The 22,646-nt window shown below is 42.7% G+C and overlaps 1 protein-coding gene across 1 annotated transcript; it reads left to right on the plus strand.

The window, feature by feature from the left end:
• The first annotated feature begins 4,502 nt into the window (after positions 1-4,502).
• Positions 4,503-5,057, plus strand: LOC145130205 (uncharacterized). The gene has a single exon (XM_079065043.1). It carries the CDS (start codon positions 4,503-4,505, stop codon positions 5,055-5,057), a length of 555 nt encoding a protein of 184 aa, XP_078921169.1.
• The last annotated feature ends 17,589 nt before the right edge of the window (positions 5,058-22,646 follow it).

A 22,646-nucleotide genomic window follows, 5' to 3' on the forward strand; every position in this document is an offset into this window, starting at 1 on the left:
ACGGAAGAGTCACGCCTGGCCATGAAACCTGGCGCCCTGGCCGAGCCAAGAGAAGCGGACTCAGCGCCCGCCAGCGCCCCTAAGAGCAGGGCGCCCCGACGAAAGGATCGCGCCCGCTAGGGACGCTCCCAGCATCAAGACAAAGGATACGGTCAAGCGACAAGGCGAAGGATCAGAGCATTACCGACGGAGCCAATGGTAGTACTCTGACAGAAAGAGGCGCACAACCCTCCGATCAGCGCCTCTGACTTTGTCCCCTAAAAGTGATCCTGTCTCGTACGGACGAGCAGGGTCGCTAAGTATAAAAGGACGCGTTCAGGAGCGCTAAAGGTAAGCACTCTTCACCAAGCTATTTCCTATCAGAAATACCCTAAACCCTATCTAACTTGACCGTTGGAGCGTTCTTCCGGGAGCCTCCTCCCGGGAAGCGGCTAACGACGATTTTCTCTTGTGACCTTGCAGATACCTTCTAGCGCCACACCAAAGCACCGGAGCAAGGTCGCATCATTTAGCACCATCCGTTTTGTGTGACGAAGAACGAAACCAAAACCACCGTTCAATAGAATCCATGGCATCTGACGGCGGCGATGGAGTCGAACGAGCTCAGAACAGCCCCATACGCTCCATGACACCGTTGGACGACATGCCACCGCATATAACGACCACCAAAGAAGCCACTGGGGAGGGAAGCTCTTTGCTAACCACGGTGCCACCAACAAGCCGACAGTTAGCCCAACCGCTTCCCGCACTGTCGGAAGCGAACACTGAAACCACCGATCAACCACCACCTCAACAACCGTGGCCGACTTTGGGGGCGATACCGCCGGTTACACCTCTTCCAACGCCGTTGACATTTCAGCCAACGGCGACACAATTCTCAGTAAACCAAACGTCGCCATTCTTTACCCCGGTGGTACAAAACCAACTTCCCTTTTTCCAGCAGCGATGGCAATCAACCAAACACCGAACGACCAACCGACATTTCATGTGCTGCCACGAAGCCAGATACCAACAAGCGCACAGCCGACGCTCCCACCGCTCGCACAAGCCATGACAGCACCACCATCGGTTTCCTACTCTACGACAGGTGTAACACCCAAAAATTTCAAACCAATTTTAAACTTTTAAAACATGTTAAGTTCATCAAAACATTACAACTTTGTTTTCAAAATATTATTTATCAGAGTATTCCCAGAAACAGAAACGTAATATGAGGGTTTGAAATTTTTGGGTGTTACAACAGGCACTTGGGGCGAACCTCTGGTAACCACCAACATGAGCCAGCAGCAACCTATACCAACACAACTCCCAACCCAAACTCCGCTCATGCATCCAGGATACTCGTTACAACTGCCGTTCCAGCAACAAGCCTTCTATGGTCCCAACCCGGGGTATCAGGCATTCTACGGTCATTTGGGAGCGCCGTCATACAGCACGCCCCACCAGTACGATGCACAAGGCCCGCTAGCCATACCTAATCAGGATTGCCTGTCGCGGAGTGTTACATCTTCGTTTGCCAAGGAGCTGCTAGATTACGAAACTCCAAATACAGCAAAACTCCCCAACTTGAAAACCTACAACGGTACAACCGACCCGGATAGCCATATTGATACGTACGAATGGACGATGACGTCGTTAAAGTTGGACGAGTGTTTCTGGTGCACACACTTCCCGACCACCCTAGATGGAAATGCGGGCACGTGGTTCAAAACACTGCGACCGAATACCATCTACAACTTTGGCCAAATCAAATATCTCTTCCTTACAAACTTCATGCAGTTGTGTAAGTACAAAGGTGACTCCCACTCCATCATTGGGTGTAAGAAAAAGGAGGGGGATACGGTAAGAGAGTATTTCATGCGGTTCACGAATGCCACATTAGATGTGCCAGGTCATGACGAAGGTCTTATAGCAGGAGCTTTCACACGGGGACTCCTGCCGGGTCCTTTATCACAGAAACTCATGGGCAAAAAGCCACAGACAAGAGCCGAATTGAAAGAAAGGGTGGAGAGGTATCTAAGACAAGAGGAAGGCAAGGCGGTGAAACAAGCGTATCTGAGCGCCATGACAGTCAAGCGCTATAATCCAACCCACGCAGAAACGCTGGGAGGAAGCAGATACCCCAGACGAGGAAAGAGACCAATGGGGCGCTTCAGGCCATTCGTCAGAGACGACAGACGAAGCCGACAGCCAGAGGTATACGCGGTCGCAGACAAGCATCAGGAAAAGACACCAAAAGGACGGTACTGCGAGTACCATAAGAGCAAAACACACGATACCGTTAATTTCCCAGTCCTTAAGAAAGAGATGGAGGAGAAAAAACTTAAGGGGGACCTTGTGGAGATAGCACGTAGCCTGCGTGCCAAATTCAACGCAGAAAACGCCAAAGGAGCCCCGAAAGAGGGCACTCAGCCCAAAAAATATTCATGATACGCGGCAAGAGGGGTAGGCACGAAGGGACTACCCGCCCAGAGAACCCTGTGGACGCGACACAAGCGCTCACATTATCGACACAGGATCCCAGGGTAGAAGGCTGGACAGGTGATAACCCACTCATAATCCAAGCCTCCATTAAGAACGTGGTTATACACAGAGTGTACATCGACACAGGGAGCTCAGCGGACATCATCTACGAACACTGCTTTCGTCTACTCCCAGACAAGTGGAAGGATGGCTTAAGACCTTCAGCGGGAAGGTTGGTCGGATTCACGGGACACAGTCTATGGCCATTAGGAACCATCCACCTCCCCCTCACGCTGACTAGCCACGATAAGCAGCGGAGGAAAACGGTTTTGGTTGATTTTGTAGTCATCCGACATTCAGCAGAACATAACATCATTTTGGGCAGGACAACTCTGCTTAAATTGGGAGCGATCCCATCAACAATGCATGGGATAGTGAAGTTCAACACTAGCGATGGACCGGATACAATCCTGGCCACACCGCCAAGACAACTGCAATGTTTCGCAATCATGCAGCCAACTGAAATGACAAGAGAAACCAAAAAAGCACGGAGTGGACCGGCAGACGAGAAGGAAGTGATCAACGAAGAATACCCTGATCAGACGATTAGCATCGGCCACAACCTCCCAGGGGACACCAGACGGGCGCTTGTGTACCTCCTCAGACGGTACAAACCGTGTTTGCATGAGCGCCCACAGACATGGTTGGCGTAGACCGGAAAATCATAGAACACAAGTTCATGATTAAACCAGTCAGAAAGGAAGTTAAGCAGAAAAAGAGGGTTCAAGGAGGAGACCGCAATAGGGCGATCAACGCAGAGGTAGCCAAACTGATAAAGGCGGGGATCTTGAGAGAAGAAATCTTCCCAACCTGGATAGCCAATCCTGTCATGGTACGGAAACATGATGGGTCATGGCGCATGTGCATCGATTTCTCTGATCTCAACAAAGCATGCCCTAAGGACTGCTACCCCCTACCAGAAATCGACCAGAAGGTAGAATCATTACAAGGTTTCAAATTAAAGTGTTTCCTGGATGCGTATAAAGGGTATCATCAGATCCTGATGAACAAAGATGACGAGGAAAGAATGGCCTTCTACACAGATCACTACACATTCTGCTATACCAAAATGCCGTTCGGACTGAAAAATGCGGGGGCAACATACCAACGCTTGGTCGACTCCATGTTTCAAAGCAGATCGGAAGGAACATCGAAGTATACGTCGACGTTATGGTCATTAAGATCGAGGATGAAGAAAGAATGAAGAGACTTTCAGGACGTTGGAAGAGGCAAAGATGAAGCTGAACCCGAACAAGTGCACCTTTGGAGTTGAAGAAGGCCAGTTCCTAGGATACTATGTCACTAGGCAAGGCGGACAGCCCAGCCCAGCAAAAGTGGATGAGTTCATGGAAACTCCACCTCCAAGCACTTTAAGGGACGCGCAGGGCCTAAATGGGAAAATCACAGCACTCAGCAGATTCATATCAAAGTCGGCCGACAGGGCCATGCCGCTATTCAACACACTAAAGGGCTGTATTGAGAAAAATAATTTCCAATGGATGGCAGCAGCAGAGGAAGCACTCCAAGGCATCAAAGAAGCCTTACACAAATTACCCACGCTAGTCAGCCCCATCCCGAGAGGAATATTACAAGTATACCTTTCAACCTCAGCTGAAGCCATATCATCCGCACTAGTCGTGGAAAGAGAAGGGGAGCAGAAGCTAGTGTACTTCGTTAGCCGAGCGCTACAGGGCCCCGAACTTAACTATCCCACCCTGGAGAAACTGGTGCTGACACTAATTTATGTTGCAAGACATTTAAGGCGGTATTTCCAGGCGCACCAAATAGAGGTCCTAACGAATCACCCGATCAAGCAAATCTTATTCAAGCCTGAAACGTTAGGCAGACTAGCGAAGTGGGCAATAGAGTTGGGTGAGCATGACATCAGTTACCGGCCAAGGACAAGCATCAAGGGATAGGCGTTAGCGGATTTCCTGCTCGAAATCCCGGGAGAAGAAGACGCAACCAAAGAAGGAATTATGGCAGTAAAAAAGATCTCGGAGGAAAGTCGAAAGTGGACACTGTACACAGATGGGGCGTCCAGCAGGGAAGGCTCAGGGGCTGGTCTAATCCTAACCATCCCAGAGGGAGAAGAAGTTACGTATGCCCTCCGTTTCGACTTCCACGCCTCAAATAACGAGGCGAAATATGAGGCGCTGCACGCCGGCCTACGCCTGGCCAAGCAAATGGGGGCAGAAGCCGTAGCAGCGGTAACGGACTCGAGATTGGCTGCCAACCAAGTGAATGGGAGTTTCAAAACGAGAGACAAGAGAATGGAAAGATACGTTAAAACAGTACGAAAACTTACTAAATCCTTCAAGGAATTCACAATCAAACAGATCCCAAGGAGTGAGAACAGGAGGGCAGACACCCTAAGCAAACTCGCGTCCACATGTTTTGACCACTTATCAAAGAAGGTTCTAGTCGAAGTACTCAAGGAAAGGAGTATAGAGGAACAGCAGATAAACACACTTACGACAGCGGGACCCACGTGGATGACTCCGCTGATAGATTACTGTTGGATTAATGTCTAAGTCCATAACTATAATTGGTAAGACTTGACCCGACCCGGCATGGTCCATTTGGGTTGCATGGCATCATGCATTTGGATAGACTATAATGAGAGAAATAACACTTAAGGTTGGTTAATATATTATAAGTTCTAATATATTAATAAGGTTATTTAATTAGTATTGATCAAGAATTAATTTGGAATTAATTAAGTGATCAAAAGTAGACTAATTAAATATATGGGTTGATTGTGTAAATCATTCATTCTTATATATGTGGGCTTGTGATCCAAGATTCCTTATGTTGGACTAAGTCCATGGGGTGACCCATGGATACTCCATGGAGGTTAAAATCCATGGAGCATAAGGAATGTGTAAAGTTATGAGTTACATGGTGTAACCCTAATAGCCACCATATAAAAGAATCCCATGGCTCAAGAAATCGTGCACTAATGTGTGAATATGAGGGCTAGACGATTTCAAGGAGTGTTCCATTTCTCTCAAGTCATTCCATGTGCATTTGGTGTTGTGTGAACCATTTGAGGTGTCACACTTGGGGCACTAGGCACTCAAGCTTCATGGAGACAAGCTACATCAAACAAAGGTATGTATTCTATCCATTTGATTACCCAAGTATCAAGTATTGTATGCTAGATAGGGTAATACCTTGGAAAGTTCATAATTGCATGTATAATAGAGAAAACATAGATCCAAGGTATTTAGGGTTGCATGTACACTTAGGAGTGTTAGAATGCGCAAAACCCATCAGTGGTATCAGAGCCAGGTTTTTTTTCTTGTTATACTTGCAAAATTAGCTGAAAAATCGAATTGTATTAGTTTAAAAGTTATGCTAATTACTTGAAAAAAAATTGATGTGAATTATCTTTGTTCATATGAGTTTATTAGATTAATAGAAAAGTTAATTGATTATGTGTTTTCAATCCATTTTAATCTAAGAGTTGATTCTAAAATGTGTTTTTGTAACTTGTCCTCAAGTTATATGAAAAGTCACATTTAAGTTTCATAAAACTCATAAAAAGTTGGCAATGGTTACAAAAATGAAGAGTCTTGTCCTCATTAAATGGTTTTATGACTCCATAACTTGTCCTCAAGCTATGGAGGTTCAAGAGTCACTTCATTAAATGATAAAATGTGTAACCTTAATTAGTTCCATAAGTTACAAAAATAAAGAAAAGTTACATTCTTTTATTAGTTTAAAGTCTTCCATAACTTGTCCTCAAGTTATGGAACTTGAAGAGTTTTTTTTAATTAAAACTACTTTAAACACATAAGTTATGGAATTAATTAGTTTTGAATATTTTCAAAACTTGCCCTCAAGTTTTGGAATTTGTAAAGTTTTCCCCATGAATACTTTAATTCCAAGTTAGCCCTTAGAATTTTAAAAGTTAAAATTCAACCCTTATACTTTATAGTATTATAAGTTAATAATAAATATACGTATAAGAGCAAGTCAGTCTTACCGTTAGTAGGCCTCATTCACGAAGCCGGTCTATCAGGGGGGTATAAGGTTACTGCCTATAAAATGGCAGTTTAATGGGTGTCCACTCTCACCCACCGCTTCCTTGACTGGTGGAGGGTCGTTAGCCGAACGGGTAGGACAAGGACTATAATTCTCCCTTCATTAAAAGTATTAATGATAAATACTAAGTAACTAAACACTTATAAATTCCCAATCTTAGTTACTTAGGAAAATGTGAATAAGGTGCTAATCCATGAAATTACACTTTGCACTTTGTTTAAACCGTTAGTGTAGCGTGTGTGGTTAACCGGCACACTAACCTGGATTTAACAAAGTAGGCAAAGGGTAACTTAATATTTATCATAGTATCGGTGGAGCTCGTGTAGTTAACCGGCACATCGATTGAGGGGTAAATATTAAGGGTACCAAGTATATTTGCATGGTTACTTCACACCTTGTTTTGTGATCCTCGGCATCCCAGTCACAAAACCTGAAGGGCACACTCGAGATTGAAACATGCCATTGAAAAGTTCAATGAATCTCAAAAGATCTAGGAGTTTCAAATCCACGTAAAAACCTAATTACATTATTTCGTTTTTCATGGTGGAAATTGGTAAATCGTCATTTACCTACCTTCAACTATTTTATAACTCGGATTACGGCATACCTCTTCCAGTTATAAATAGGTTGTTGGATCCTAGCCTTAATATTTCATATTGGGTGTTATATTAAGGACTTTAGATCAACTATCTTGAATATCTCCCAAAAGATGTCTAGTTCAGACATCTATGATCTTCCCAAATCTTTTGGAACTTTACTTCCTCCACCTCCTCCAATTATTCTCCCTAACCAACAAGTTCAAGGTCACTCAAGCCCTAATGGCAAGCAAGGTCTATGTGTGATCACATCGTAGAGATGAAGTCACATATTGACAAGCTGGGAGAGTTGGGTGTCAAAGTCTTGAGAAAGTTGGATGTTCAATCACTTTCTAAGTCACATAGTGAGTTCCTTTGGGACTACTATGAAACAGACTATGACATGAACCTTAATAATCATATCTATTTGCTTGGTGCTGCTGAATCAGCAATGATTTGGAATGATAGTAAAACAAATTTGATTAGAAGATCAACTTCCCAAAAACTTTATGGACAGTGACAATGGTGACACTGGAAATCCAGAAAAAGCATTCTCTTCCCAATGGAAAGGGATTGGCCATAGTCAACCCGGTTGACCAAATGGTAAAGAGAAAGGCTAAGTCTGAGATAGTCCCATTACCAAAGGGTCCATATGTTTATTTTGCCAAAGGAAGGGGCGTTGATTGCAAAGCTGCCAAATTTACCTAAGGATGTTAAAGTCAATAAGTTTGACTCTACATCAGGTAGAGCCCATTATCTAACTCTGTTAAGTTCTATTCTGAGATCCTCATTACATGATGTGACTGGGTCACATGTTGATGTTTTAAGAATCAAAGAATAGAGAGAAATCTTAAAGGAAGTATATGTTGATTCTGATCGCGATGGTGGATTTCGATCGCATCAGAATTTTGAGCAAGGAATAGATAACAACAATTTTCCATGTGGATTGTAAGGATAAGTTTTTCCGTAAAGTTTTAAAATAAAAGAAAATTGTTTAATTTTATTTATTTGAAGTATCCTTACAATGGTATTTGTGGAAAATTGTTGCTTATATGGATTTGATTCTTTCATTTGTGGTAGTGTCTAAATTTACCAAATCAGGAAAGTTCCTCATCGCCCAAGTTTCAATTGGACCGAAACTTGGAATCATGCAAGTTGAATAGTATGATGAATGAGAACTTTCAAGCATTGGAAAATCAAGACTAATTACTTGTTCACATGGATGTGTGAGTCAAATGAAGGACTAAAGGGATCGAGTACACATTCTTGTGCACTGGTCATGTCCACCACAAAGCTCGTTAAAACTATTTGATTTACTAAAGTTTAGTAAATATGGTTATACTTACAACTTTAAGTATAATTCTGAAACATTGAAAAAGTCTCAATGTATGGCAGAACGAATGGGAAGAATCAAATTAGGCAGAAAGATAAAAGTTTCTCAAATCTGAAAAGACGGGAGAGTACTTTAGTATCATGTTTGTGATCATCTTAATGATTTAGAAATCATATTACAATTAGTCCTCTAAAGGTCATCTTAGTGCATTCTTATGACTAAGAAGAGGAGTCATGAATTGTTGAAATGGTTAGATCAGGAAGATGAGTCATACTTCGTTCCAAAACAATTCTTAGAGTCATACTCCAAGATTGTAACTTGAGTGACATATCTTAAAGAAAGGTTTAAAACACTTGTCAAATGTAAGAGTAAAAGTGTCCTACTCTTGTACATTTGAAATTGGTAAGTTGTGATGTTTTGAATAAAACAAAGACCAACTAAGGTCAATTGTGTGAAGTGTTTGTCTTGATAAAGAATCCACACTATCTCTTGAATATTTGGCAAGATAGTCTTATATGTCAAGAGGATAGTGGGAGTCTTAAAGATCCTAAAAAGAATTTCAAGAACTAATCAAGAATAAAACCTGAGGTTCTTCACTAGCACACGACTTGAGGTTTATAACCTATCATGTTGACATATTCTGTGCCCATTCCAGTTAAAGTTGGCTTTGCATAGGAGTTCTGAAAGTTCTCAATTGGTTGCATAACAACTTGGAAGCAATGGCAGGCCCTGTACTGCCAGGTGGCAAGAAGTTAAGATTGCATAAGTTCAGTCCATATGACTTTGGATTTGTCATTATCCTTGTCTTGTGACTATGGTTTTGACGATTCACATGGATAGGAACACATACACCATAAAATCTAAGGGTCATAAGGTTTCTCTCCGATTCATGAAAATGATGGTGAGGAAACACTTCCACCAAGTAGATTTGAAGCAGATGGCAAAAGGTCTAAACAATTGAGACTATGATTACGGCATCCCTTTTCATAATTCTGAAATTGTTTAGACACACATGCATGCTATCTAAGGAAAGGTGTATGATTTTGATAAAGTTTTATCAAAGCATCTCGTATCAGAAATCTGAACTTTGGTAAGAAAGTCAATAAAGTATTGATTTCTAGAAGTCCAACTGATTTCTGAGTACATGTCAAAGCTAGTGGGAGCATAAGTGTTATGCTAATAATCATCATGTTAGTGGGAGCATGATAATTATTGTTAGTGTTGCAAGTTAGCAATGTTAATTATAGAAAACAAAAGTTTCAATTCGTGAGGCTGCAGGGATTGAAAAAGTTGTTTTGCTATAATTAAGGGAGAGGATATACTTCATTTCAGTTCTAAAGGCTTAGATTGAGACCTTAATCATCTTTAGTCAAGAATATATATATGAATTTCATGTTGGATTGGTTCAACTTAAGGAAATTCTATATACTGCGTTCTCAAAATTCGATTATGATTACGGCATCCCTCTTCATAGTCAAATTTTGAAAACATGGCAAATAAAAATATTGTAGCAAAAGACTGGTCTAGAATCTTGTCTTTATGTGAGACATCATGAATCGTGTACCATTTTCTTTGGGTACAGGATCGATTGCATGTGCTATAATATTTATCATTTCTAAAATATTCCAAATGCCCAGAGGCATTAAGAAGGGAAAAGGTCTAGAATTGGATATGACTAAAATGATTAAGCAATTGTCGAGGACAATCTGAGGTTTACCAAAGATTGGTTGCTCAGGGACAGTTGGAAGTATAGTGCTAATTTTGGAAGGACCATATTGACATATTCTGAAAAGAGGCATCTCTTATTCAGAAGTGATAGTCAAAATGAGAATATGGAGTTGTCTCCATAGGTGGAAGTTATCTGTGTAAGATTAGAAAACTTAATGCAAGAAGCATGTCCAAATCAATGTACTTTGAATATGAGACTTAGTTTCCATGGAGTTGATCTCCATTGGAATACCTTATAATGACTGTTGACAAGTCTTTGTGACTTTGTACATATTCATTACAGGAGGGTCAGTGCATATAAGTTTAAAATCTAAACAGATTTCGATAAATGATAGGAATTTGAAATTCTCACATTTTTCGATAAGGATTTGGGAGTGTGAAATTAGAATCATTGAAATTATGTTCAATTGGTTTATTTCACAAAGTAAGGATCATAGACAAACATAGAGTGCATACTTGGTGTATGGCAAAGCTATTGTTTAAGAAAAACATAGTGTACATGCTTGGAGCATGGGACAACTAGTGTTTTTAATTCAAGTATAAAGTTGATAAAACCGAAACAATGAATAATGAGTAATCAGTATGGTGATAAATAAAAGTGTTTATTTATATTCATAGGGTTTGATACCATATTTGATTCATTTATTCTTGTGTTTCACTTTGCATGTTTTGACTTCCAGAATAACTAAGTCGCTCTTCCTGAATGATTAAGTTATTCAAACCATCCACAGTCGGTCATATGTCGGAAGTAGATATGAATCAAGACTGTCATGGGTTGGTTTGTAGAGGTCCAAGTTGGTGGACAAAGTGGTGCTACAACACTCATGAGTGCTCATAAGTTCTGAGTATTGGATTCAACCCGCGCTCATTTGAATCACTTCATGGATTTTATCACGAGTGATCATGAGACGATAATATCTTATATTCTTCAAACCTAGAGATATGAGTTGTTACTATGAGTTGGTTATACATTGATTGCACGAAAACGCATTTGGTAACTCCATGTTATAAAACGTGCCTTTGTGTATGATTCAACAAGTAGTAGAACAAGCCATATGAGTCGAAGTTTATCCATTCCTTTTACCTTCGGGATAAAAGCGATATCTGTGGGCCCCTCGATGATTTAGCGATGACACATGTGAGTGCTTGGCCAAGCCAGGAGTGATTTGATTTGTTCAATCAGTCAGTCATCATAAATCGAAAATCGGGAAACAACAAATTGACAGTGAGAATGATTATAATCCATGTCTCAATCCATATGATATCTAGAATGGAGGAATATATGATCCCTTATCTAATGGACAAATCATTGACAAGGTCAGAGTTCGACAGCGGCTTTAAGAGCTACGATTGCCAGTTAGGTTTTGAAGTCATACTCAATAATAGTTTTAGACTTATCCAAGTGGGAGACTGTTGGATTAATGTCTAAGTCCATAACTATATTTGGTATGTACTTGACCCGTCCCGACATGGTCCATTTGGGTTGCACTTCACCGGCACAATTTATATGGATAGTCTTTTGAGAATAGTATATTTATGATTTATATTAATATATTATAAGTTCTAATATATTAATATGGAATCATATTATTTAATTAGTATTGATAAAGAATTAATTTAGAATTAATTAAGTGATCAAAAAGAACTAATTAAATATGGACTCTTATATATATATGGAATGGGCCAAGTTCATTTAGGTTGGGCTAAGCTTTCATGGATGGTCCATGGAGCTTTTAACCCATGGATCCTATGTAAATGAAAGGTCATGGGTATTAGGGTTTACATGGATGTAACCCTAATCCTCCATAATATATAAAGGGGTCCTTGGCTCACAAAATTGGCACAAATGTGTGAAAATAAGAGTGGGCCGATTTTAGTGTGCATACATATTCTCTCAAGTTCTTCCAAGGTGTTTTGGTGATTTGTGATTCCATTTGAGGCTTCCACACTATTGGGGCTAAGCTCTTAAAGCTTGAAGACATCAAGCTACATCAAAAGGTATGTCATCTAACTAGAACTTTTTAGTATAGGTGCTTCATAATATGCTAGTTAGGTTGAAACCTTGGAATAGTTAATATTTGCATGTATAATAGAGAAAACATAGATCCAAGGTTTATAGGGTTGCATGTACACCATAGGAGTGTTAGAATGCTCAAAACCCAACAGATATGTGTCCCAACTTCCACCAAAGTCCATAACGCATGCTCGAAGCATGTCCTCGAGCGTCTGAATCGTCTGCTCACTCTACCCGTCTGTCTGTGGGTGGTAGGCTGTACTGAAGTGCAATCTCGTACCCAACTCCTCATGAAACTTCTTCCAGAACCTAGAAGTAAAGCGCACATCCCGATCTGACACTATCGACGTCGACACTCCATGCCGAGCTACCACCTCTCTTACATATACCTCGGCCAGTTTCTCTACAGAAGAACTCTCACTAATAGCAAGGAAGTGAGGGCTCTTCGTCAACCGGTCCATAATCACCCAAATTGCGTCGACACCCCACGCGGTCCTCGGCAATTTGGTGATAAAATCCATGGAAATTTGTTCCCACTCCCACTGGGGAACCTCTAGTGGCTGCAACTTGCCATGAGGATGCTGGTGCTCGGCCTTAACCCAACGACAGGTCAAGCACCTCTCGACTACCCAAGCCACGTCCCTCTTCATACAGGTCCACCAATAGTCTCTCTTCAGGTCCAAGTACATCTTATTGGCTCCTGGATGGATTGAGAATCTCGACCTATGCGCTTCCTCCATCAGAATACGGCTAGCTCCACCTGTATAGGGCACCCAAATCCGCTCGTGGAAGGTCATAAGCCCACGACTATCTGTCGTAAACTCGGACACCTGCCCAATCACCCGCTCCCTTTTACGGTTCTTCGGTCTCATGGCCTCCACCTGGGCCTCTCGAATGGTATCTAAGACTGGAGTCATCACTATCATCCTCATACACACATCTCGGATCGGGGCATTCTCTACTCTACGACTCAAGGCATCGGCTACCACATTAGCCTTGCCTGGGTGATATAATATCTCACACTCGTAGTCTTTCAGTACATCCAACCATCTCCACTGTCTCATATTAAGATTGGGCTGATCCATCAGATACTTCAGTCTTTTATGGTCCGTGTATATGGTACACCGGGCACCATAAAGATAGTGGCGGCAAATCTTGAGGGCGAACACCACTGCCCCTAACTCCAAATCGTGGGTGGGATACCTCGTCTCGTGAGGCTTCAACTGCCTCGACGCATATGCTATCACATGACCCCTCTGCATCAACACTGCACCCATCTCTGAAATGGACGTATCACAATAAACTATGAAGTCCTCCACTCCCTCCAGAAGGGCCAACACTGGAGCTTCGTACAATCTCTGGCGAAGAGTCTCAAATGATGCCTGTTGCTCAGGTCCCGACACAAATGCAACGCCCTTCCGGGTCAACTTGGTGAGAGGAACCGCAATCTTGGAGAAATCCTTGATAAATCTTTGATAGTAGTCGGCCAATCCCAGAAAACTTCTGATATCGGTTGGGGATCTCGGCACCTCCCATTGCATAACTGCCTCAATATTGGCCGGATCGACTAAAATCCCATTCTGATTAACGAGGTGTCCCAGGAACTGGACCTCTCGTAACCAGAAGTCACACTTGGAGAATTTGGCATATAGACTATCCGACCTCAATACCCCAAGAACCTCACGCAGATGCTCCTCATGCTGCTCCCTGGATCTCGAATACACCAAGATATCATCGATGAACACGATCACCGACCGGTCTAACATAGGTCTGCACACCCTGTTCATGAGATCCATGAACGTTGCCGGTGCGTTGGTGAGCCCGAAAGGCATCACCACAAACTTGTAATGCCCATAACGAGTTCTAAAGGCCGTCTTCTGAATATCCTCCTCGCACACTCTCATCTGGTGATATCCGGATCTCAAATCAATCTTGGAGAACCAGGATGCCCCCTGCAGCTGATCGAATAGATCGTCAATCCTTGGAAGTGGGTAACGGTTCTTGACCGTCAACTTGTTCAACTCCCGATAATCAATGCACATCTGGTGCGAACCATCCTTTTTCTTGACAAAAAGGATCGACGCTCCCCATAGCGAGCTACTCGGTCGAATAAATCCCTTCCCCAACAGCTCCTGAAGTTGCGAGGAAAACTCCTGCATTTCTGGCGGCGCAAGGTGATAAGGTGCCTTGGCGATAGGTGCCGCCTCCGGAACCAAATCAATCCGAAACTCCACTTGCCTCTCGGGAGGCACACCCGGTAACTCCTCGGAGAAAACATCAGGAAAATCGCATACTATCAGAACCTCGGATACAGAACTCGACCTCTCTGACACGGTCCGCGAATCCATCACATACGCCAGTAATCCCATACAACCCTGTTGTAAACTCTGCCTTGCCCTGGCGGCATAGCAGAAAGCTGACCCAGATCTGGTACCTTGCCATACACTGTAAGCACTCCCCTACTAGGGTCTCGTATAGTCACCAACTGGCGCTCACAGTTGATCACTGCTCCAAAACGGCTCAACCAATCCATGCCCACGATGACACAGACATCACCCATCGCGATCGGTACCAGGTCGATCGGAAGACGCCAAAAATATCCAGCACGCATCCTCGGATGACCTCAGTAGCAAAAACCGCATGCTCATCTGATATAGAAACCCTCAGAGGTCGACTCAACGCCTCACGCTGGTTGCCAATGTGAGGACTAAAGGCTATGGATACGAAGGATCGACTCGCACCCGAATCAAATAACACTAAAGCAGGTACAGAACTCACAAGAAATGTACCTAAATATAGCACATGATAATCGTAAAAAGAAGAGAAAGGTAAATAAATGAATAAATAGAGAAATACATACCAGCGACAACATCCGGTGCTGTGCAGACCACCTCCACTGTCAGCTGGAAAGCTCTCCCACGAGCCTTCGGAACCTCGGCCTTCACCGGCCTAACATCCGTAACACGTAATGCAGCAGGAGTGGAATCCCGGGCTGATCCCTGAACAAGCTGAGGGCACTCAGCCTTCCGATGGCCGGTCTGATTGCAGTGGAAATAGACTGCAAAACCCTTGAGGCAATCCTTCGCCATATGCCCCTCGTTGCCACATTTGTAGCAAATCCCTGCTCGACAAGATCCCTCGTGACTCTTGCCGCACTTTCCACAAGTGCGGCCCTTCTAGCCTCCTGGTCTCGGATCAGCAGGCTTAGCCCGCTTAGCTGCTGGCTGCGATTGCGCCGGTCGCCGGTCTCTCCCCTGAGACTTCGCGTCCTCCCTCGCCTGAGTCTCCAGCTCGATCTCTCTCCTTTTGGCATTTGCCTGTAGCTCAGCGAATGTACGGTAAGACGAGTTCGCCACGAACTCCCGAATATCCCTCCTCAGTATGCTCAAGTATCGAATCATGCGAGTCTGCTCAGTCACCACATGCTCAGGGCAAAACAATGCCCTCTCGTGAAACATCCGCATAATCACATTCACTGACTTTGTCTTCTGTCTAAGAGACAGAAACTCCTGGGCCAACCGTTCACTTTCCACAGGGGGAACATACTTATCTCGAAACATCCCAACAAATCTCTCCTAAGTCACTACAGCATGCTCTGCAGGGGTGAAACTAGCTGTCACAAACTTCCACCAGTCCTTCACTCCCAAGAAAAGCTGGTTCAGCGCGAACCGTACTCTCAAATGCTCTGGGCATGAACAAGTGTAGAAACAACCCTCGATGTCAGAGATCCATCTCATCGCAGCAATCGGATCTCGAGCCCCATCAAACTCCGGTGGCTTCGTGTTGCTGAACTCCCGGTACAGCAACGAGTCACCTCCCTGCGGTCTGGCAGCAGCGAGAGCTTCGGTGGCTGCAGCAGCAGCGGCCTCAATAACAGCGGCATACCACTCATCAAAAGTCCTAATCAAAGTGGTTTTAATAGACCCAAACATCTCAGGAATCTCCGCTCGAATAGATGCGGCCACCTCCTCGTGAATAATCCTGCGAATCTCATCATCATCACTAGTCCCAATGCTCCCGGGGTTGTGGCGTGTACCTACCATGATGTCTCTGAAACACAACACAAAATCATCAGAGTCTCGCTCGAGCATACTCGCACTCGATCACCCATCCCTACTTGTTGCTTAGCTTGCTGAGGATTCTTACTTGGGTTGCATGCAGATCTGGTGTTTTCAGTAGTACGGGCCCAATACTACCTTCGACACCCGACCTGTAGTCACCCCTAGTCCTCCTCTTATGATTCTAACTCCCAAGTACTCTATCTCTCTCAATATCAGGCTACTCTCATCTCAGAATTCTCTCTCTAAGGGCTCCTGCTCACTACTCTCATTAGCACATACTCAAAGCACATAACAGGTAACAGCGACTCCTAAGCTAAGGCGTCACAATCAGGCAACCCAAGCCCTAAGATATGAAATACCTAGCTTATTATCTAGCATGTGTCACTTATCATTTCATAATTATCTCATAACACACTAAGTAAGGGTATTTTGGGAAATCACCGTTTGGGCTCTGGCTGATTGTACACACAGCTCCATCTCGATTCCTATTAAAATTCTTTCTCCTTTTTTTTGAAAAAATCATTTCTTTTGAAAAAAATTCCTTCAAATCCTCAGTTTGAGTCCAAACACACCCGGAGGTGCATCCGAATCCATCAAACCAAGGCTCTGATACCAACTTGTAACACCGAAATTTTTCAAACCAAAATTTTCAGTTCAAGCATAAAAATCACATGTCATATTTCCCGAAAATCTCAAGTATCAACATTAATAAAATTTATTTATCAAAAGTTGTTTATTACATAAACCAGGATCCTCCAAAATATGTCTCCAAAGCAAGTGTGTGTACAATCAAGTCGGGGCCTTCCCGCGATCATCGGAAGTACCTGAAACACATAACACATGACACAGTAAGCACGAAGCTTAGTGAGTTCCCCAAAATACCACATACACCTCATTAGCCACTCTAGGCTATAACTCGATAAGACCCTCCGGTCAATGTGTCTCAGTGGGACCCTCCGGTCCCAACTCAGTAAGCTCATAATAACAATACTCAACATAAATCACAAAGACATAATGCAGAATATCAAATACACAGATAAACACAATAAACAGCTCAATCACATAAGGTACCACTCAAGGCAAGTATAGTGAGAAGACTCACCTTGTAAGTAAGCTAAGTGAATGAATACTCTCACACACGAATCTCCAAATCTAGCCTCCTCCTAATCACATAAGATAATCATATCTAATTAACTCTTTAAATTGCACATTTTACTAAGTTATCTCTCTCTCTCTCTCTCTCTTGAAGTGGGAAAAGACTAATTTACCCCTCCATGGTTTTCCAAAGACAGGGTTGACCAAACCCTAAGTCAACAGAAGTCAAACTCGATTCAACAGTCCATGTTAACCCTACTTGTTGGGTGCACTCATGGGACTCGACGAGTCTGCTCGCCATCCACAGAATCACTCAAAAGTCTGTCTCAACTCGCCGAGTTGCTGCACGATCAAAACCATCGGGACAACCCCATCTGACTCATCGAGTCGGCTTCTTGACTCGGCGAGTCCATTCAGACTCATCACTCATTTAGTCGTTTTCAAAGCAGAGAACCTCCCCAAACTCTGGATCTACACTCCTAAGGCTCATCTATCACGTAAAGTCACAGGCTTTACGTTCATGCATGGCATTTTGAGCTTAGCGACATTACCTATTGTTCTTTACTTCGTATGTAGTATTATTTACAAATTTTATGCTACTTAAATGCGAACAATGAGTAAAAGTAGTATACCAGTACATGCTATTTTGGAGATGATCTACATATTCTTAACTTGTTCTACGCATTCCGATTTACATAAATTGTTCATAAACATAAATGTAAGTAGTTTAAAATGTAAAATCAACCTGGTTTGTTGAATCCATTATAGAAAACACACAAAATCTTCGATATGTAAGTTGCAAGAATTTCGGATTGACAGTCTGTTAGGGCGTGTCAGACCCAACAAATAAAGGGGTACGATATACTCCAAAAGAACACTACTATATTGCACTAAAAGGTAGTAGAAGGAAAGTAGGGTCGATCCATAGAGACACGGAACAATTAGTCTATACCTCTTTGCACAAGGTACTATGGTCACCAATAGTAAAGAGAGGGGGTTTAGAATGTTATGATTAAACAAACAACTAAAAAACATAAGTAATAAACTAAATGAGTGAATTAAATTCAGAATGTGTGAGGACTCCAACTCTATGTATGACAACTTAGTAATGCGATTCCAAGATAACATGATATTTGCTCAATTCTATCTAAGTTGGTACTTGAAAGTGTTAACAAGCTCTAACACTTCCCATTCACCACATTAATTAACCAAAACAAGCTCTTTGATTAACCCTAACCTTACTAACCTAATCTAAACAAGCTCTTAGAATTAGATTGAATTATTGCATTAACTTTATGTGAATGTTCCCAACAACACCCAATACTCCTCACAAGCTTGGGAGCGTAAGAGTGTGTGAATAAGATTTACACTAAATTCATTCAATGGAAATCAGTTTAGTGCTTGTTACTTGTTCAATTTCACAAAACAATTACGGATTTTGTAAAAGAGATAACTTGAATGACCTAACCCTAATTCAAATGGCCAATAAGAATCACAATTAGAATCAAACATTCGATTAAATCAAAATCAAATTCACTAGATAGAAATTAAAAGCAAACATCAAGTCATATGATTGAAATCACAACTAAGAAGTCAACACATGAAGTTGGAGAAACTAGGGTTCTAGCCACACAAGGTTAGAACAAGATCACAAGTTGAAAAGATGGAAATAATGTGCAATTACAACTTACAACAACTAGAAATAATGTTTCCAAATGATTACTGATCAATCCCTTGCAATAACCTTCGAAATCCCCTCTCAAAATGTGCTCTGATATGTTCTGTGTGTCCCCAAATGACCCAATTTCCGTAATATGAAAAATAGGAAAAACTGCCAAAAGTTGGTTTTTTTGGGTCGAACACGGCCCGTGTTGAGCATAAGGTAAAAGTGACACGGCCCGTGTTCAGCTTGGTCAACAGCTCCTATTTTGGTCAACACGGCCCGTGTACCCTTCTGACTCCGAATCCAAACTTGATTTTTCCAACTTTTTCGTTCTTCGCCCGATCATCCCGAAATCTTCACCAGTGCTTCCCGGCACCTCCCAAAGCGCATTCCAAGCTCCGGTTTACCTGAAAAAGACATGAAGGTGTGCAAATAAGGTTGTTTTAGAGACTAACATGAATATGATGAAATGCAAGAAAAAGGAAGAACAGTTATGCTAAATAGATGCATGAAATGGGACTAAAAGGTGTGCAAAAAGGTGCACAAAATGCACCTAACAAATCTCCCCAAGCTTAGACCTTTCTTGTCTTCAAGAAAGAACAAGAATCAGACGAAACATGATGATTTCTAGATGGCAAAAAGAAACATAGAACAAAAAGTGACAGAAAGATCCTAAAGGCTAGGAATGAATGCATGCAATGAAAACCATGAAAAAGAAACATATGTACAAAAGATACTTAAGGAGCAAAAAATGAACCAAAGAAAAATTTAAGAACGCAAGTAATCTTTTTATTTATTTTTATAAATATGGACATATACGATCAGACCTTACATCAATGGGGCTCCAATCATTAATACCTAGGCGACAATCCTGCTACCTTCCACATATCACAGACTCCCAAAGTGAGGAAGACCCTAAACGGTGTAACCCAATAATCCAACCATAGTTTTATTTAAACTTCATACCTTAATTAGCTTTATGGGCGAAAATAACACAGTCCGGATCTCATGTCCTTAAGACTAGATGGCCAAGAATCAGAATCGACGCATCCTTAAGAACCCGTCACGGCGAATCAGCTTTCGCTGAAACAGTGAGCCCACCCGAAGGGGCCCAGCTCCTATGCTTTCACTTTTTCGAGAGCCACAGGTATCATATCACACAGTTTTTTTTTCATTCGCCAGATTTGACTTTGAGGCGGCTTTTGATTTTTGATTGAACTTGGATTTGTATCTTCATTTTGAGCTTTGAATTCTTCAATCAACTTTTGACTTTCTGAAATTTTCTTCGTTTTGGCACTTGAAATTCTGATTGGGGTACTGGATGTGACGGTTGTACCCTTTTCTTCTTTCTTGACTGTGTGGATCTGATACTTAAGCTCTCTGTTACCGCGAGGGTAACGCGTGTCAACAAATAGGTCCGTGTTCTGTGGGTCCAGAGTTGTCGATAAGGATTCTTTTTAAATATTCAGAAGCAAATCATCCTAAAGCTGTTATTACCGCCCACAAAAACGTTTCAGTATTCCATTTTTTATTATCTAAGGCTGGGGTCTCGGATTACGGTGTTTGGGTCCCCTAGTTATGATAGCTGATTCTACACTTCCGGCAACTATCCAGTCGCCTCGGAATTTTTTTCATTTGATTTCTCGTTTTCCCACTTCATGGAGCTACCGTATGTAAAGAGTGTCATCATCTCGTATAAAGTTTTTTTTTTTTTTTTTTAAATCATGATGCATGAAAATGATGGAATGCAAAAACTTGAGGAAAAAAATGTTTTTGGGTTTTATAAACGCAGAATGCAAGGAAAATGAAAATAAGAAAGGTAAATTTTTATTTATTTATTTATTTATTTATTTTTTTGAAAAATGCATGCATGAATATGGATGTGAACATGAACATGCACCTAATGTACAACTCTACCCCTCCCCAAGCTTAAAGATAAACATCGTCCCCGATGCTTGGAGAGGGCGGAACAACCTATTGCGGAGGAGGAGGAGGAGGATAGTAGCTGGGATTTCGGGACCAAGCCCAAAAGTCCTCCTCATGTTTGCGCTGACGCTCTTGATCTCAAGCGTATTGAGTGGTGAAGGCGGAAAAACTTTGGGTTAGGTTCGTGACATCTTGATGGTAAGTGTCGAGGCGGGTATGGATCGATTGGAATTGATCCATATATTGTTGGTGATATGATGGGTGTCCAGCATGATGGGATGAGCTAGCACCACCCATGGGAGGAGAGTTTTGTGGTGCCGCCCCGTCACTCTCTCCACCTTCCTCATCTTCCTCCTCGGAGAAGGATTCGGGGAAGAGATATGGCGTGATTTTCCAGTCGATGAAGTTGTTAGAACGCCTGAGGGCAAGGATGCCCAGGTTCTCCGGGGTGATGAGGAGCCTTGGATCATGGTTTTGACCCACGGTCCAATTATGGTTCCCGTCCTCCGCCCGAAACATTCTCATAGACTCAAGAACTCCCGTGGTAAGGTAGGTATCACCGGGCAGGGGTTGGTGAGTTCCGGGATATGGGGCCCGAACTGGAGCACTTTTGACCAATAAACTGACAATGTCACCACAAGATATTTTGCCAGACTGTGATGTGCTGAGGCGGGTGAGTTTGTTACAAAGGAATGAGCCATAGTGAGGAATGAGATTATCGTCCGGGTGGGCCATCGCATAGAGCATTTTGAGCTCAAGGGCGTTAATGGTGCTTCTTTCTTATCTAGGGACGACAAGTGAAGCAATAATCATGTGGGCCACTTTCATCACAAGATGGATGAGAGATGAGGCCTTAGCAGAACTTGAGACATAGGGAAGCTGACGCGTAAGGTCGGTCCACCACGTAAGATCACTGTATCCTGGGATTGGGTCATTGGGGACAAAGGTGTGTTCCGTGGGGGCCCCAACTATGGCATTGATTTGGTCTAGGGACAAGGCATGATCTTGGTTCATAAGCCAGAAACGTAGGACACCATGGTCCAAATCAAATGAAGATAAGAACTCGGCTGTTGGAACTTTATAGCTGAGTTCGTGGACCTTTAACAACCCCTGCCATCCAATGTTCCGGAACAATGTGTGGACTCGGTTGTAGATGTGCAACTCATGGAGAGATGACACATGCGCGAATTGTTGGGTAGTGTGCGCGCGTTGGAGAAAGGCCTCAAGTTTGGCGGCTTGAATTGGGCCACAACAAACCACACCACTATGTGTCGGATTGGGTGGAGATGAAGGTGGGGGTGACGGGGACCTGGGCGGCAGCGATGGGGACCTACTACGGCGGGCCGACGATTTGGTGTGCCGAGGTCGTTTAGAACTCTCACCTTCCATATGCAAAATTTGGGGCAAAGTCAAAAAGTCAACTGGTCAAAAAGTCAACTGTTGACGGGTCCAGTCAACCGAAGTTTGGCCACCAAAAATTCGCAGGAAACTCAGTTTTGAATGATCTCCAAGTTATTGTCAAGTCCAAAATGGCCACAGATACATGCAATTTGACCTTAAGAACACAAATTCCACAAGTGAAGAATAGGAAAGAATGTACCGAATCGTTAGTGGAAAGGTGTTGTTGTTGGTGAGAACGACCTTCTTCAACCACCCCAAGCTTTCCTACATGAAGAAT

The sequence above is a fragment of the Lactuca virosa genome, chromosome 8, assembly GCF_052849685.1.
Source record: "Lactuca virosa cultivar CGN04683 chromosome 8, Lactuca_virosa_CGN04683_v6, whole genome shotgun sequence".
NCBI classification, from domain to species: domain Eukaryota; kingdom Viridiplantae; phylum Streptophyta; class Magnoliopsida; order Asterales; family Asteraceae; genus Lactuca; species Lactuca virosa.

Coding starts and splice junctions, on each gene's coding strand:
- LOC145130205 (XM_079065043.1), top strand. CDS start 4,503: ATGGCAGTAAAAAAGATCTCGGAGGAAAGTCGAAAGTGGACACTGTAC.